Source organism: Phodopus roborovskii, unplaced genomic scaffold (assembly GCF_943737965.1).
Source record: "Phodopus roborovskii unplaced genomic scaffold, PHOROB, whole genome shotgun sequence".
Classification (NCBI taxonomy): Eukaryota; Metazoa; Chordata; class Mammalia; order Rodentia; family Cricetidae; genus Phodopus; species Phodopus roborovskii.
Window position 1 is genome coordinate 28,049,334 of NW_026126517.1, and position 15,724 is coordinate 28,065,057.

The 15,724-nt window shown below is 47.8% G+C and overlaps 1 protein-coding gene and 1 pseudogene across 9 annotated transcripts in view; one reads left to right on the forward strand and one right to left on the reverse strand.

Annotated features, from left to right (window-relative positions):
- The first annotated feature begins 7,257 nt into the window (after positions 1 to 7,257).
- On the forward strand, positions 7,258 to 7,358 carry LOC127232045 (uncharacterized; annotated as a pseudogene).
- A 1,500-nt stretch (positions 7,359 to 8,858) lies between these two features.
- Positions 8,859 to 15,724, reverse strand: part of Sik2 (salt inducible kinase 2) — a 102,466-nt gene continuing 95,600 nt past the window's right edge. For 2 of the 9 annotated variants that reach the window (XM_051197451.1, XM_051197446.1), the window contains exons 15-16: positions 14,939 to 15,547; positions 8,859 to 12,952 (exon numbers count right to left, since the gene is read on the reverse strand). In XM_051197451.1, the coding sequence (XP_051053408.1) occupies positions 12,865 to 12,952; positions 14,939 to 15,547 (697 nt within the window). In that variant the 3' untranslated portion in view covers positions 8,859 to 12,864. Of the gene's footprint in view, positions 13,584 to 14,938; positions 15,548 to 15,724 lie in introns of all 9 variants that reach the window. The other 7 variants (XM_051197452.1, XM_051197450.1, XR_007835298.1 and 4 more) reach the window with 6 other exon arrangements.

Consider the following 15,724-nt stretch of genomic DNA (forward strand, 5'->3'; position numbering starts at 1 on the left):
GAATCAACTTGTAAAGCATCCCCTGGCCTGCTGCCCCCAGCCTTGTACATTCACCTTTCTGCCAAAGACTATTGAAATGGGGGAAAGCAGACCCTTCTCAAAAATGGTCACATAGCGTGCAGGATCTTTTTGGGTGGCCATTAAGAGGCTTCACTATTTCTAATATACACAGTGAGCTTCCTTGTGTTACCTTGTATAGCAACTGCTCTTCAGCTTAAATTTGGCTATTTTCTTTTATATACTAGTTTTTACACTTGATTTTTCCAGGAGCTCCGTGATGCTGGCTGGGTTGTTTTGTCTTGTGTTGTATCACTATTGCTGAGACCCGTGTATGTCTGGTGTGTACTGTTGGTGCTTATTAAAAGCATGTTCCTTGAGTGATTTCTAAAGTCTGCCCTCTGATGTGTTGAACAAAGTCACCACACTGTCTCACTCTGTAATTCATACAATTAGAGATGCTCCCAGGAAGCAAGAGCCTCTGGTCTAGGCCAGTTCCCAGCCCCAGGGATTCTGTTTTGAGACAAGGTTGTCTCTGTAGCCCTGACTGTCCTGGAACTCTCTATGTAGACCAGGCTGGTCCTGCCTCTGCCTCCTCAGTGCTGGGATGAAAGGCATGCTATTATGCCCAGCTTGAGGAATCATTCTTTTGGAATTGTCTTGTCGTCTTGAACATAGATTGCTGCTGTTTTACATCTGGGCAGTTTATAAGTTGTTCAGCTTGTTAGGAAAGTGAAGCGAAAAGAAACACATGCCCCCATGTCAATTAAAAGTGCCCGATTAATAGTGGATCTTTTAGTGATTTCCTTTTATAGATTATTTGGGGTTTACCCATCATGAACTTAAAATATTAGATCTTGTGTGTCTAATGTGCTGCTAATGAGATAGGGGCCCAAAGATGGATTTTGTTTCCTAAGGATAAACAGCTTAACGTGTGATTTTGAATGAAGCCCTGTCAAAATAAAGGACAACCTTCAGTTCATGGAAATACCAAGCTTGACTGTGGTGATGTGGGCACAGGTGGGGGAGTGTGTTTGCTGGAGGGCTTGTCCTTATTCAAGAGACAGCCTGGCTGTGAGGTGTTTCGCTAAATGTCCAGTGTGTCTTCCTGACACTGTGTCCCTGAGTCAAAAGCCTGGTGTTCCCTACAGAAGTCCTTGGGCCCACTGCACTGGTGATTAGCCTCCCCCTCGTGCCCTGGTGCTGTTCTTTGTCATTTATTGTCCACCTGGACGTCAGGGAGGCACACTGAAGGCCCCGCCATCCTGTGTTCTTGGGGGACAGGTGATGTGGTTGCTCCCTTTCTCACTGTTTCCTCCCCCTTCTAGCTACTGCCCTGCTTGCCCCTCCTGTTCTTTCACAAATCTCCGGTCCTTCCGTACCTAGAATAGCCTTGCTGTCCCTCATTTGCCTCCATGGGCCTGCTGTCTCCAGGAAATGACGTCATGCTCAGTTAAGATGGAAATCTTTTGGAGGATGAAGAGAGCTTAATTACTCACTGGGAAGAAAAGCCAAGCCCTTTCTTTCTTTGGAGTTGTCGTCTTAAACTGCTATGATCAGTTCTGAAAGGAGCTAGGGCTTTTGTTTGCCAGGGCCCTACAGACTACCCATGACCACGTTGTAGGGGAGCCTCCAGTTAGATCCAGTGTGTGTGTGTGTGTGTGTATGTGTGTGTGTGTGTGTATGTGTGAGCCTCCAGTTAGATCCAGTGTGTGTGTGTGTGTGTGTGTGTGTATGTGTGAGCCTCCAGTTAGATCCAGTGTGTGTGTGTGTGTGTGTGTGTGTGTATGTGTGAGCCTCCAGTTAGATCCAGTGTGTGTGTGTGTGTATGTGTGTGTGTGTGTGAGCCTCCAGTTAGATCCAGTGTGTGTGTGTGTGTGTGTGTGTGTGTGTGTGTGAGCCTCCAGTTAGATCCAGTGTGTGTGTGTGTGTGTGTGTGTGTGTGTGTGTGTGAGCCTCCAGTTAGATCCTGTGTGTGTGTGTGTGTGTGTGTGTGTGTGTGAGCCTCCAGTTAGATCCAGTGTGTGTGTGTGTGTGTGTGTGTGTGTGTGTGTGAGCCTCCAGTTAGATCCTTGTGTGTGTGTGTGTGTGTGTGTGTGTGTATGTGTGAGCCTCCAGTTAGATCCAGTGTGTGTGTGTGTGTGTGTGTGTGTGTGTGTGTATGTGTGAGCCTCCAGTTAGATCCAGTGTGTGTGTGTGTGTGTGTGTGTGTGTGTGTATGTGTGTGTGTGTGTGTGTATGTGTGAGCCTCCAGTTAGATCCAGTGTGTGTGTGTGTGTGTGTGTGTGTGTGTGAGCCTCCAGTTAGATCCAGTGTGTGTGTGTGTGTGTGTGTGTGTGTGTGTATGTGTGAGCCTCCAGTTAGATCCAGTGTGTGTGTGTGTGTGTGTGTGTGTGTGTGTGTGTGAGCCTCCAGTTAGAGCCAGTGTGTGTGTGTGTGTGTGTGTGTGTGTGTGTGTGTGTGTGTGTGTGTGTGTGTGCGGGGTGACCTAAGCAGAAAGGCACCTTAGGTAAAGTACTGGAGAGGGCTGGCTTTCTCTGCCCAGCTGCCGGTAGGCCACCATGGTGCCAGGGCTGCTGAGGGCATCCTGGCTGGGAAACACAGGTGGGTTTGGGAGGGATAGGCCCTGGTCAGGGACAGTCACAGCGTTGCTGTCTGTATCCTTAGTGGTGGCACAAAGGCTGAGGAAGCTAGATTTTCCTGTGAAGGACAGTGAAGAGCCCAGCATCCCTGGGGTTGACAAGAATCTCTTCCTGAGATCCCGAGGGCCTGGAGAGGACACTGGGAAGGTAAGTGCCCCTGAAACTTGGGGCCAGAGCCCTGCCCTTTTTGGGCAGAGGGTAATCAGCAGAGCTTGCTGCTGTTGTAGGGAATCACACAGCAAGGTGGGCAGAGGAACCCTGGACAGGCAGTCTTCCCAGCGGATAGGAGAGCGCATTTTAAAGCGCTGCTGTTTTGCTGCCTTTGTGAAGTGGTGGTCTTGTCCAGATCTTAGTCATTCCTATTGTGTGAGGTTCTTTGAATCTTCCTCAGTCTGAGACAATGCCCTCACCACAACAGGGTAGACTGGAAGAGCTGGCATACTTTCCATACAGGCTGGAAAGTTATTGGCATGGTTCTACTTAGGTAGGGCGTCATGTCTATCCAAGACAAAGAGTCCATGCCTGATTTTTTTCCTGGATGTTTTACAAGCTCATTTTGTTCCCTACAACTACATGGAGAAGGGAGGCAGAGTTTTCAGCTCAACCAGTCACCAGGGTTCCAGCTGTGGCCAGTGGGAGATGGGTGGTATGACTTGAATTATGTTTAGGAGTGGAGAGCCTGGGCTACTTAGCACTGCTGTCAGACTAGCCACACTGACTGCAAGAAGAAGCTGGTGCTCTCACACTCACCCCAGTGGATTTGTGTGGTTAGCCCACTGATAAAAAGGTTTACTATCACCTGACTTTTCATTTGGTGTAAATGAAGGCCATGCTGTCTTTCCTGTTCTGTGCCCTTCTGTGTCCCTGCACACTGTTGTCCCCTGCCTGACTTTTCCAGCTGTCTCTGGTTTGGACAGCCCCAGGGGTGTTCCCATGCTGCATGGTGGGAGAAAGTGGGCTGGCTGCTGCTTACAAAGCCTGTGTCCTGCCAGTTGCCTGAGCTGCTAACCCTTTGTGCCTGTGCGGCTTTGTCTCCTTTGTTGAACTTCACTGAGCGAAGAGACCGGCTTCTGGTATTAAGAACAGTGATTCACAGAGGCCTACACCACACACTTCTTATGTGGTAATGGAGTTGTTTCCATCATGCTTAGGACCATTTGGTCCTGCCAGTGAACTCATGGAGAGTACCTGAGCTGAGCCCTGACCACACCAGGGACCCCTGCCACAGCTGACTCAGTCCTCTCTGAAGGCAGCTTTCCAGCTGAGCACTAGCTGCCATTCCTTGAGCCTCTTACTGCAGTACCTGGATGACCAGATGCCTGCACAGTACATGTTTACCATGGACACATTTCAGGTGCCTGGGAACCTTCCTTAGAAGTCAGCTGTGCTAAGTCTCTGAGGCTGCAGGTTCACTTTACCCACAAAAGTCCCCTTCTCTGTGACTCGGGGATTCCTCCTTGCTTTTGTTTTACTTAAAGCAAATGTCCTGTGGGTGAAATGGAAAGAAAGGAACTTGTTGCCAGGCAGTTTTTCATGTCAGAGGCCCACAGCCAAGTGAATGATCCAGGAAGTCATCCAGTTGCAAACCAGAAATTGTTCTTAACCCCTTTCTGTATTGCACGGCCAGCTCACTGATCTGTCCTCATAGGGAGAGTATCTGGGTGTGGAGAACTCTGGGAACTGAGTTCTTGACTGGCCTCAAAGCCCCAAGGGAGTCATCTGATGTTGGAAGCTGCGCCTGGTGCATGGTCCAAGAGAGCAGCCCAGGGTTCTTCCTGGTGAAGGGTGGGTGTTGCCTCAGTGCCATGGAGAGGCTCTTGAAGTTTGCATGGTCTTTTGTGTATGTGATGACTCATGTCACTCATGCAGGACCTGCCAAGGAACAGCTTGGACCACTTCTCATACTCTGCTACCTCCAGATCGGCATAGTCACTCCCCCCCCCCCCCGTCCCCCCTGGGGGCAGAGGTTGCTCTCTGACCACAGCTGCTGGTGAGCATGTCAGGCAAGGGTTAACAGCAGATTTGTTTATTGAGTCATGAAGTAGCTGTCACATGATTTTAATCAAAACACCATTTCCCTGACAACAGTGATGTCAGTTTTGTTGTTGCAGGAGGGAGCAGCTGTGAGGGACATTCAGTCTCCTCACTGAGCCCAGGTCTGGAGACTCAAATCAAGTGAAATGTCCATAAATAATGGGTGCAGACAGTGGGCTGACAATCCACCCTCCTCTTCCCTTTCCCTCTGCCTGGACAGTCTGTTCTGCGTAGACACTGACCAGACCCAGTCCCTGCACTGCACCTCAGCTAAGAGCTCATCTTCCCTGACCCTGGCTCCCCCTACCCTTGCTTCTACTGCTGGTTTTTACTGGTGTTTCGCCTATTTCTCCCACTGGTTTGTCCTGGCATTTGTCTCTTCTGGGATCTAAGCCAGCAACTTGCTGGTGACCTGGGATGTTCTGGCTGGCCTGAGATGAGGCTGTTCTGCTAGGCAGCTGGTGTATTCCTCAGACTGTGGGGCATATGGCTACCTGGGGATTAAGAGCAACTCTGAGGAGCCCAGCTTCTTGGCCAAAGGATTAATTAGTCTTGAACCCAGAAAGACTGGGCCCACGTTTAGTCAGGACAAGAAAGCCCAGGAATGTTTGATCACCCCTAGAGCCTTCCAGCTAAGGGAACTGGATTCCACCAACTACTAACAGGGCAGAAGTAAGGATAGAAGGGAAAGGATAAGTCACAGGCCAGATGGAGCAGGTTCCTAGGCTCTGTTTCCTGAGACTCCCTGAGGACTGAGGAGCTGTCTGTGAAGAGAAAGACTCCCCCAGGCCTTCTAACCTTCTCCACCCATGAGTTTAATTAACTTCAAAGTTGGGGAGGAAAAGGCTGCCCATCTAGGCAGCCTTTTGTGTTATTGACTTTTGCTACTGTGACAAAACAACCTGAATGGAACAAAGCAACCTAAGGGTTTAGATTGGCTCACAGCTTGAGGAGACAAGGCATGGCAGCCTGTCACATGGTGTGTGCAGTCAGGTCAGATGAATGCTGACAGCCTGCTGGCTTCCTCTTTTCTCCTTTTTTTCAGTCCAAGACACCAGCCTATGGTATGGTCACCCACATTCAGGATGGTTCTTCCCTCTAGAGTTAAACATTTCTGGAAATGTCCTCACAGATAGACCCAGAATGTCTCTTAGGTGGTAGGAAAGAAACCCAGTCATGTTGACAGTGGAGGTGAACCATCAGATTCTCTGGGACAGTCTTACATTGTCAAGTATGATCAGTGCTGCTCAGAACTCATTAACAAAAATACCAAAATCCCAGGGCTAAGTCGTCAGAACTGTTAATCACCTTTCTGTGAGGAGAGAATTCCCAGGCAAATGTTTCACCATTTCCTACCGCAGTGTCTTGCAGACTAGTTAAAGCAACACAGAGTAGCATTGTGACAAACTGTCAAGGGCAGTTGGTAGACCCTTAATGTTTTAGTATTAGAGGACAGTGCAGTCTGGCTATGTTCCCATCAAAGTTGGGGACAAAGCCTTTAGTAATTTGTTTTAAGTTAGTGGCAGGCCTGGGAGCTAAAGACTCAGTCCAGTTATTTTTGCTGCTCCTATGCTGTCTCTGGCACTAAGGGGTGGTACCACCTGTCTGCAGTGCCTGTCTGGTTACCCCCTAGGTGGGACTGGGTAGCCAGCCCATTTTCCCAAGCCTTGCTCTATACTGGCCCTTCACTTCCTGGGACCCTTCCAACTGCTTGCCTGTCCTTTGGCCCTCATTTTGATGACTAAGCTTGTGGGTTTCTGCAGTGACCTAAGGTAGTTACAGTGGGTCTCTGGCTAGACACAGGCAAGACCGTGAACTGGGTCCCTTGCATGGTATATTTTGTGGAAAGGCTTTGTCATCTTCTTAGTTCAGTTGTATCCTATTCCATCAGCTTGGTGGGCAGCCTTGGGGTCAGAGTTCTCATTCAGGCCCTCTCCTAGGCAACTCAGGCTTCATTATCCCATCTGTGGGGAATGAGGAGGAAAACAGAATATGGAACTTTTGAAGCCTATCTGTGGAGGGAGTGACTCAGCTCATCAAGACACCCAACTGCCTCATTTTCTCTGGGCTTTGAATTTTCTGAATGATCAGCCCAGCCAGCGTTAGGGGCTTGTCTCCAGGGAGTGCACTTCTCTGCAGACTCGTTGCTCCTCCACTTAAGTGTGTGTGTGTTTACCCTGATTGCCAAGCAGTCCAGCAATCCTGGGAAAGCCCAGAACTGCACAAATACAGGGAGGGAGCAGTAACTGTAACTGTAATCTGACTGTAACTACAGATGCAGAGTTGAGCAGACTCCTCAGGACACTGTCTGACCTCATTGATTTGTGGTCCCAAGCTTTGTGCCTGGAAGGTGACAGGTGTGTCACTGATGGCAGCCCCATGTCTGAGGTGAAGGTCCATCCACTCCATTCAAGACTCACATCTATTTCCTCCTACTGGATATTGCCTGAAGTAATGTATGTACAGTATTCCATTTGCTCAAGAGCTGTTCAGCCGTTGACATTCGTGGCCAGAGCCAAATTGAAAGGGTAGAGCCACGCTTTGATGAGCCCAAGTGGAGCAACTATGGTGTGTGAGACCCTATGTGGTCACGGGGCACACTGATAACACTGGAACAGAACAGGGAGACTATCATGGCCCCTGCACAAGGATGACATGCAAGTTCATGAAGTGGGCCATACATTATGGGAGGGATGGCAAGAGGGGGAATAGGGGAAATATGAGCAAAGAAATGGATGTGTAGGTGTGAAGGCGTCATAATGGAAGCCATTATTTCATACACTGAAAAAGCTGGATAATCACAGCAACACTGAAAAGTAACTTCAGTTCACAAAGCCCAGCCTTGCCCCTGAGAACTGCAGGCTGAGCTGGGGCTCCTCTTTCCTGAACCCACTTGCAGGCACGAGCACCCCTCAGGCCAGCATGTCACCGTGGGAGTAAGGGGTTTTCCCATCTCCAGGGTGAACCTCTGATCCTCCATCCAGCATCCTCCTAGAGACTGAGTGTCTCTAGTTATTTTGGGAAGAGTCCAAAGATTTCTCTGACATCAAAGGACCAGGGAAGAAAGAGGGCAGCTCCCAAGAACGAAGCCGGTTTATTCGTACCTGGCCACGGGCTGACTGGTGGTTTTAGAAATGTGATTACTGCTGGTCTGTTGTGTCCCTGAGCTGGCCAAGCAGAGGCCACAGGGTAGTGCTCTGGCCTCTATGGCCCATTCTTTGCTGTTCTTCATTGGGCCCTTATGCTTGCCATGGAAGTGAAGGGTGTCCTTAGACTTAGGGGAGGCCTGGGTGGTTGCCTATGACAACATTACAATGACAGAGTGATTCAACAGGCAAGGGTAAAATTTGCAAAACAGTTACTGAGTGAAAAAAAGAAAAAATAGAAACTTGTATTGAGTTCTCTTCCAAGGGGAAGAGCTGTGCACATGCACAGTGAGGGGTCTGTGCTCCAGGCCCAGTACACACACTCACAGCCACCAGGCTTGCCTGAGTTTTAGATCTGTTTCAGTTCTATATAATATTGGCCCAGGGGAATGGTTTAAGTAATGGAAACCAAATCTCAGCTGCACGCACTGCCAGAGAACAGGATTTAATCCTGTCCTCCCCTCAAGTCTAGAACATACGAAAGCAGCTTGGCAAAGGAATGCTCTAAAACCCTGAGGGCAAAGGGTTGTATCTTAAAGGATGTCTATCCCTGACAGAAGTCCATGGTGTGTGTGTTGGGGGGTGACTGTCACTAAGCAGCAACGTCCTTTGCTGGCCTTCCTGGCAGTTTAGAGTACCTCACTTCCTACCCTCTATATTGCTTGTCCTGGGGGAGCTGTCAAGAGCATGGGAGCTCGTCTTTGTTCTTCTTCCTGTGGCAGAGGCCCTGGTGCAGACTACCTGCATCAAGGAGCACTACCCAGGCCCAGTGGGGCCCGGTCTGTATGCAGGCTGTGGTTAGCAGTGTTTCCATCAGTGATCTGTAGTGGCTAACGTGTACTCAGGCAATTCAGGGGGAGGTATTATTTACCCTGCTGACGTCAATGAGAACATATTATCCACTGTCCTTTCTGTAGCCTGAAATGAGCACCAGAGCTCAGAGAACACAGCTACCTTCTACAGTTTGAAAACTCCCCAGTACTCAGTGAGGTGGAGACCTGCCTATAATCTCATTAGCCTGACATTCACATCACCAGGGTTTTAGAAAACAAGGTGTTTTTATTTTAATTCAGGAGGGTTGGAAACATAAAGACAGTACATTTTCCTTGCAGAAAATTACTCCATCTAAATTACCATTTGGTACAAAGATCATTTATTAAACTGCATTTTAGGCAATTTTCTAACACTGAGTGGCAGGTTACACTTTGATTTTCCACAGTGGAGCTATTAGGATTTGCACTCAAAATACCAAAGCTATCAAAGTCACCAATTTTTTTCTTAGTAATTAAAAAGCACACAGAAAAAAAAATTAACTACAATCAGGTTAAGTTTATCTAAAATAACTCACAGACCAAGCTGAATCCAGCAAGACCACTCCCTCCCTTTCTGCAATAAGCAAATGGCCTTGCCTTTCTACAAAGTGCAAGTAATCTCTACCACTTTCCCTTCTTAAACACTGCAGTCCCCAAAGCCAAGCCAACATCCTTTTTTCTGCTGCTTTCTCCTTCCCAGATTCTGGTAGAGGCATTAAAACTAAACCAAACCAAACCAAACAAACCAAAACAAAAACCACGGGTAGTGGGGATGTTTAACCACTTGGATTTTCTTGACTGAGCAAATCTTGGGCATGCAGGTGTCAGTCATCTGCACTTGGCAATGTAACATTACGCTATCCACCAGGATGTTTGTATTTCTATTTTTAAAACTACCTTTATTCACCCATTTTGGTTCTGAAAAGACCTAGCATTCTATCATCAAAGCACATTACCATTTTGTAGTCCTGAAAGTGTTTTATAGAGCCTTAATTGTTAGGACTTAATTGTAAAGAAATGTCCTGGGTGGTAGAGACACATACCTTGAATTCCAACATTTGGAGGCAGAGGCAGGCTGATCTCTGTGAGTTCCAGGCCAGCATGGTCTACATAGTAAACCAGGACATTCTAGGACAGTCAGAGCTACATAGTGACACTCTGTTTCAGACCATTTAAAAAAAGAAAGGAAGGAAGAAAGAAATGAAGGAAAGAAACGAGAAAAAAAAAAAAAAAAAAAAAAAAGGAATGGAAAAGAGAAATATGTTCTACACACTATCCCTTTAGGATAAAGGTTGAGTTCACGATTCTCTGGGCATCCATTTTCTCTGGGGTTGACTGTTGACTAAGGAAGCCCTCTGGCAATCAGGGAGGAGTGTGTCCTTCCAATACATTCTGAAAAAGCACTGGATTACATTTAATAAACAAACCTCCTTAATTTAAGCCTAAATTTCTTTGATTTATTGGACAGTAAGAAGGCCAATCTGTGGTGTCTGTCTCCCCCTCCTCGTTTACTGAGGTCACCTGGGTAACTGCAGTGGGCACTTAAAGCCAGGCAGCTGTCAGGTGGAGGGTGCAGCCATCTGGGCAGGGCCTTGTTTACATAGCCATCTGCTTATGCAAAGAGGTGCTACTGAAGGGGAGGGGCTGTGGGACAGGGCTCCAACAAGGAGCAAAGCCAGGCAACAAAGGTGCTTGTCTGAGCTCTATGAACTCAGCTAAGTCATGTACCCTTTGAGAGTATTGCTCTCCTCAGCTACAAGAAATATGGGGGGGTTATCTCTCACTAACTTCACATAGAATTGGGAGAGCGCTTGTGAAAGTGCTTGGTGTGCTGCCGTGAACATGGATGGGCGAGCTGAGAGGGCAGGCCCTGCAAGAATACCCTTGGTTAAGCTATGGTGCAGTATCCCTATCTGTCAACCCATGCCACATGACACAAATCTGCTCAGATATAATGTAGACATAAGATGTGGTTGCAACTATGAAGGCTGGGAGTCTTCTAGAATCAACTAGGTAATTGTAACTGGGTAAAAATGGCTAAACAAATAAGTGGGAAGATATTGGGAGATCAAAGACTTAAGGGTCAAAAGGACCCTTTAAGGGTCACTGCCTCATTCCATTTGCTACCAAGGGCAGGTGGCAAAGGCTCTCACTTCTCTGGGACCCCAGCCAGGGAGAGTGTGTGTGTGTGTGTGTGTGTGTGTGTGTGTGTGTGTGTGTGTGTAAGTACTGAAGTGTGTTTTTGTCCAGTGTTGAAACAGGCTGATGATGATACTGTTCTTGTCTCCCACAAATCACTATGAAGGTAAGCTCTGTAAAAAAATTTCCAGAAGCAACAAAATGATAAAGATCCCTGCCTGAGCAATGACTCCAACTTACTACCTGTTCTCCAGTTTTTACCTTTGATGTCTAGGCACAGAGAGACCGAACGGCTCGGGTGGCTTCCGAGGAGGCAGTAGAGGCAGCCCAGCTTAGGGGTACAAATGCAGCAAAGGTCAGCCCTGGCACAGGGACTCTGCAACTGCCCAGTGGGATCAGTGTCATCAAATGACACTACATATTGTCTCTAAAGGAGGAGGAATGTGAAAAAGTCACTTGAGTGAATTTTCTTTAAACCAGTAGAGAGCCTAAGCCACTACTGATGTGAGTGTAAAAGTCTAACAGCAGAGAGACTGGTCCTCATATATGTAAGTGGGCTTCTTTAGAGGCTAGAGTACCCCACAGAGAAAGGCGAGCCTACTGAGTCTCCATGTCTTGAACTGCTGCTGCACCTGGGGCCTTTGATCAGCTGGTCATTTTGGGTTCCTTCAGTTTGTGACTCATCACTGTGTCACTTTCCAGCTGAGAACACAGTCCTTTTCCCAGTCTTAGTATCCCTGCCTTAGGTATAATGGCTCCTGGGGTAGAGGTAGAGAGGCCTATGATGAATCCTTGCTGAGTATCCTAGTTATTGGAGTTCCAGGGTAGGGCAGAGGGTGTCACTCCACAGGTTGGGTTGACTGTGGGGGGGGGTATGGGGTACGGGCCCTAGAACAGTGAAGACTCAATTATACAAGTTAGGACCGGGTGTGGCAGGAAAAGGCTGAAGTCCTACCACCCTGACACCAGGACAGGATTTAAACACTTCTGATCTTGATTTCTGAGATAGAGGGACCCTGGCTTTCTAATGTTGCTGCCTCCCGAGAGCTGGGATTAAAGGCGTGCATCATCACAGGCTGATGGGATCCTGGCTTTCCTTTTCCTAGGACACAAAGCAAAAGGCTTTGCTCAGGCCACCTCTCATGCCTCACATCAGTTCCAAAGGCTCTTCCTGGGTCCTCATTGTCTCCCATTGGGTAGATTCTGGAGGGTTTGTTCCCAAGGTGGCAGGTTCCCAGGCAGGCCAGGTCAGGGCAGGGTGAGGGCTGGCACGGGTCAGGCAGCTCCCTGGGAATAGAGGAGTAGGAGCCCACAACCTGGTATCTTCCTGTTGCATTAACACCCTCTATTTGCCTTACAGGGACCAGCATGCCAGTTGCATGTAAATACTAGAGACACACTTGTCCAACTCGAGACTGCAGAACTAATCTATTTCCCCCAGAGCAGAGAGTGATACCTGGATAACAAGAGACCATAAACAAAAATAAAAAAGTACCACACATATTGCACTTTTTGCCGAATGAAAAAATTTCCCTCATGTTTGAATCATCAGTCTCTTTGAAGAGGCTGGTTTACAAGATAACAAAGCCAAGGGTTACTATACAGTAGTGTACACACTGCTGATGTGAACTGACAGGCGAGCATGTCAGTATTTCAGAGCTGCCTCACAGCATGAGTGCGCCTGAGCCGTCTTAGTGTTACTTTAGTACTTGGGAGGAGAAATGGCTTGGAAGCTTCCATGGTCACTAGTTAGGAGACAGCAACAGAAGTAATCAGGTGAGCTGACCACCACAGCCCATCTGTGCTCACCAGCTTCCATCTCAGGAAGTAAAGATAGCCACGGAATTAGGGATTTCTATTTGGAAGGAGTGAGAGGAGCAAACGGGAGCTTACGACAGGATCCAGCATGATGGTATTCTTCACCAGGCGACTGTCCTCACCTCCGCTCTGTGTGTCAGTGCCTAGCAGGCTGGCTGTTGATGGGTGCTCCCGGCTTCTCTCTGCAGCCTTTAACCTTCTGACAGCCTCTCCGCAGCCCCTCATCTGTCGCCTAACTGTCCTGCCATAGCTGCTAGGTCTCCTGGGCTAAGCAGCTCACAGCCCTGTTGGGGGGCAGGGGTTTATGCCAATCTGTAGCGGTGCTGTTCCTGCAGTCCTGAAATGAGCGGCCCCCATTTTCAATCTGGAAGGCATTTTCATTCCGTCACTATTATAGCGCTTCTGCAGTATATTTTGGGAAAACATCCTCCTCCAATCTAAACAGATCAAGCCCCATTTTATAGCTGGCTTATTTTGCAAAGCGTTAAGACATGTTAGAGATCTTAATGAAATGATCTCTCAAATGCAATGATGTCCTTTATCTTACAAAATCATCGATCTTAAGCAAGAGGAGGAACAGAATCAATAAAAGAAACACAATTTATCCTTACTGGATTTTCAGTTATTCAATCACAAAATGACAGTCCCTCCTGATATCCATTCCTGCTGATACCCACAGCCCAATTCCAAGCAGAGCGCATTTGCAAAGCAGCCTGGCACCAGTTGGGGCCCAATAACTACAGTCTCTGGCCAGCCTCAAAGATGCTAGCTCACTCGAATCACCAGCACTGGCAGGGGCTGGGCTGGTGGCCAGGATGGCTCTCCGTAGACTTCCCATGCCTAGTCTTCCCTCGCCTGCCTGGACACTTACTACAGAGAGGAAAGGCAACTTATAGGTGTTTCTAGATGCAGCATCAGTGTAGTAGCTCTCTTCTTGTGCTTTAAGGAAGACGCTTTGTGCTTAGTGCATTCATCTGCTGATAGGACAAGCCACTCTAAAGAATAGAAATTATAATTTTTACACATAATACTGAGTTTGTAACACCTGGATGTCACTGCGCAAATGACAGAATACTAATTACTTCTCACTATCTAGCTGACTAGCTATAGCATCGAATTTTCATTTCCTCTGAGGAGTGAATTAAAGGGTTAAGATGGCTAGCATATCTGTGGTTCTTTGAATATTGCTATAATACTTGAATATTTCATACAAATCAAAACCTTAAGGAAATTAAGAATTCTGATTCCCACATGGTGGAAAACAGACTGAAGTGACTTTGGATTTAGTAAGGACATAAATGGAAACCGTGGTCTCTATAGAAAAGAAAGTTTGATGAAGTTTGGGGAAGACAGCACTGCCACTCACTCACATAGGACATACATGTTGTGTATCCTGAAAAATCTAAACCCTACACGAAATTGTCCAACTATGCAAAGCTCCACAAGCTCCTAACAATAGAGTGGAGAGCCAGAGGGATTACTACAGTGTAGCAGACAAGAGGTCTCTGGAGACTGGAGGTTGTGTAGGAAGAGCCTCTGGCTTCCCAGCTTAGATAAGCCCAAGTTCCCAAAGCTTTCTGGTTTCTGCTTCAGCCTCTACTGTGACAGGTCTCCAGTTGTCTCTACAGGTGAGAACTCTGGAACCCTATAACACTGGGCCACCCAGGGGCACTTTTGAAAAGGCGTTATCACATGCTCCCAGATGACTGCAGGTTTCAAAGGGTCAGTACCAGCTGCTACTTAGTGTCTCTGAAACATTCCTTAGGCTCTACTACTGTTGATGGTCTTGAGGACACCCTGTATCAACAGCCAAGAACTTACAACTTTGTGACAACCCATAACTTCCCTCATAACTTCCCTCTCTTCTCTGTGCATCAGATTTCTCCATGTAGTCTTGATATGCCTTGAGGCACTTTGCTCTTATTTGGCTTTAGTGAAATATACTGCCCTTCCTTTTTCCTTAGGTGTATATATGCAACACATTTTCCCTGCTTTTAGCCAAGGTTTTCCTTGGAAAAGAACTGGTGTAAAACCTAGGTCTATATGTTGTCATACAAATGTTTGTTGGTACCCCCTTGAGAGCTGAGCTGGTTCCACTCAATTAAGGGCACTGGCTTCAGCCTCCAACTATGTTCTAGCCCTTGCCACAGAAAATTTTGTGGTGGAACAGAGCCGGGAGGAACATCTACCCCAGTCAAACCCTGATTCTGGTTGGGAAACGTGATTTTTCCCCATTAGGGAAAAACTAAGCTTTAAGTTTAAAGGGTTGGAATAAAAATAGAAAAAGTGAAGTCTGCCTTCACTAGAGCCACCTTACTTCCTGAGCTGAGATTAATTCACTAGGACATACCCATTGTGTTGTGGATCCACAGCTTCTAGCATTTCACAATCAAAGAGTCCAGGGAGCTCAGAGAGGGCCAGCGGGTCATAGCTAGATGGGGCCTCCTGAAGCCCTGAGCTCCTGGAACAGTCCGCGCCTGTGAGGTTGCTCTGCTGGGCTCCATCCACGGGATAGTGACAGGGAGCAGGATAGTCTGGTGCAGAGGAGGTGGTGCTTGGCAGCTCACAAGTCTGATAGGAGAACTGTAAGGGGGCTGGAGCAGCTCCTGGCTGCTGAGGTGGAGGAGGAGGAGATGGAGGGGGTGGCTGCTGCAATTGTGAGGGTAAGGGATGTGGAGCTCGGGGGCTGGGTGTGGAGGGCAGGGGCTGCAACTGCATTTCCGGGTATTGCCTGAGGAAAGGGCTAAATTGCATCTGCTCAGAAGAGGGCTCGAGGACCGGGCTCAGGGGCTGGGTCAGGCTGAATGGTGGGGACTGCTGGGATGGCGGTGGAGTCTCCTGGTGGGGAAGAGCCAGCTGCTGACTTGGTCGAGGGTAGGAGTTCTCTGCTATCTGCATCTGATTAAAATATGCTTGCAGCTGAGACTGCTTCTGCAGGAAGAGTCGCTTCTGTTGGAGCCTAAATTGTCAACACCAAAAGAGCATTTTACATCTCAAGGGAATGTGATTTCAATGTAAATTCAATACCTGGCATTACCTTCACTTTCCCTTTCTTTTCTGTTTTGTTTCTGAGAACCTTCTTTACAGCCCAGGCTGGTTTCAAGTTTGTGATCTTTCTGACCTAGGGATTCCAGGC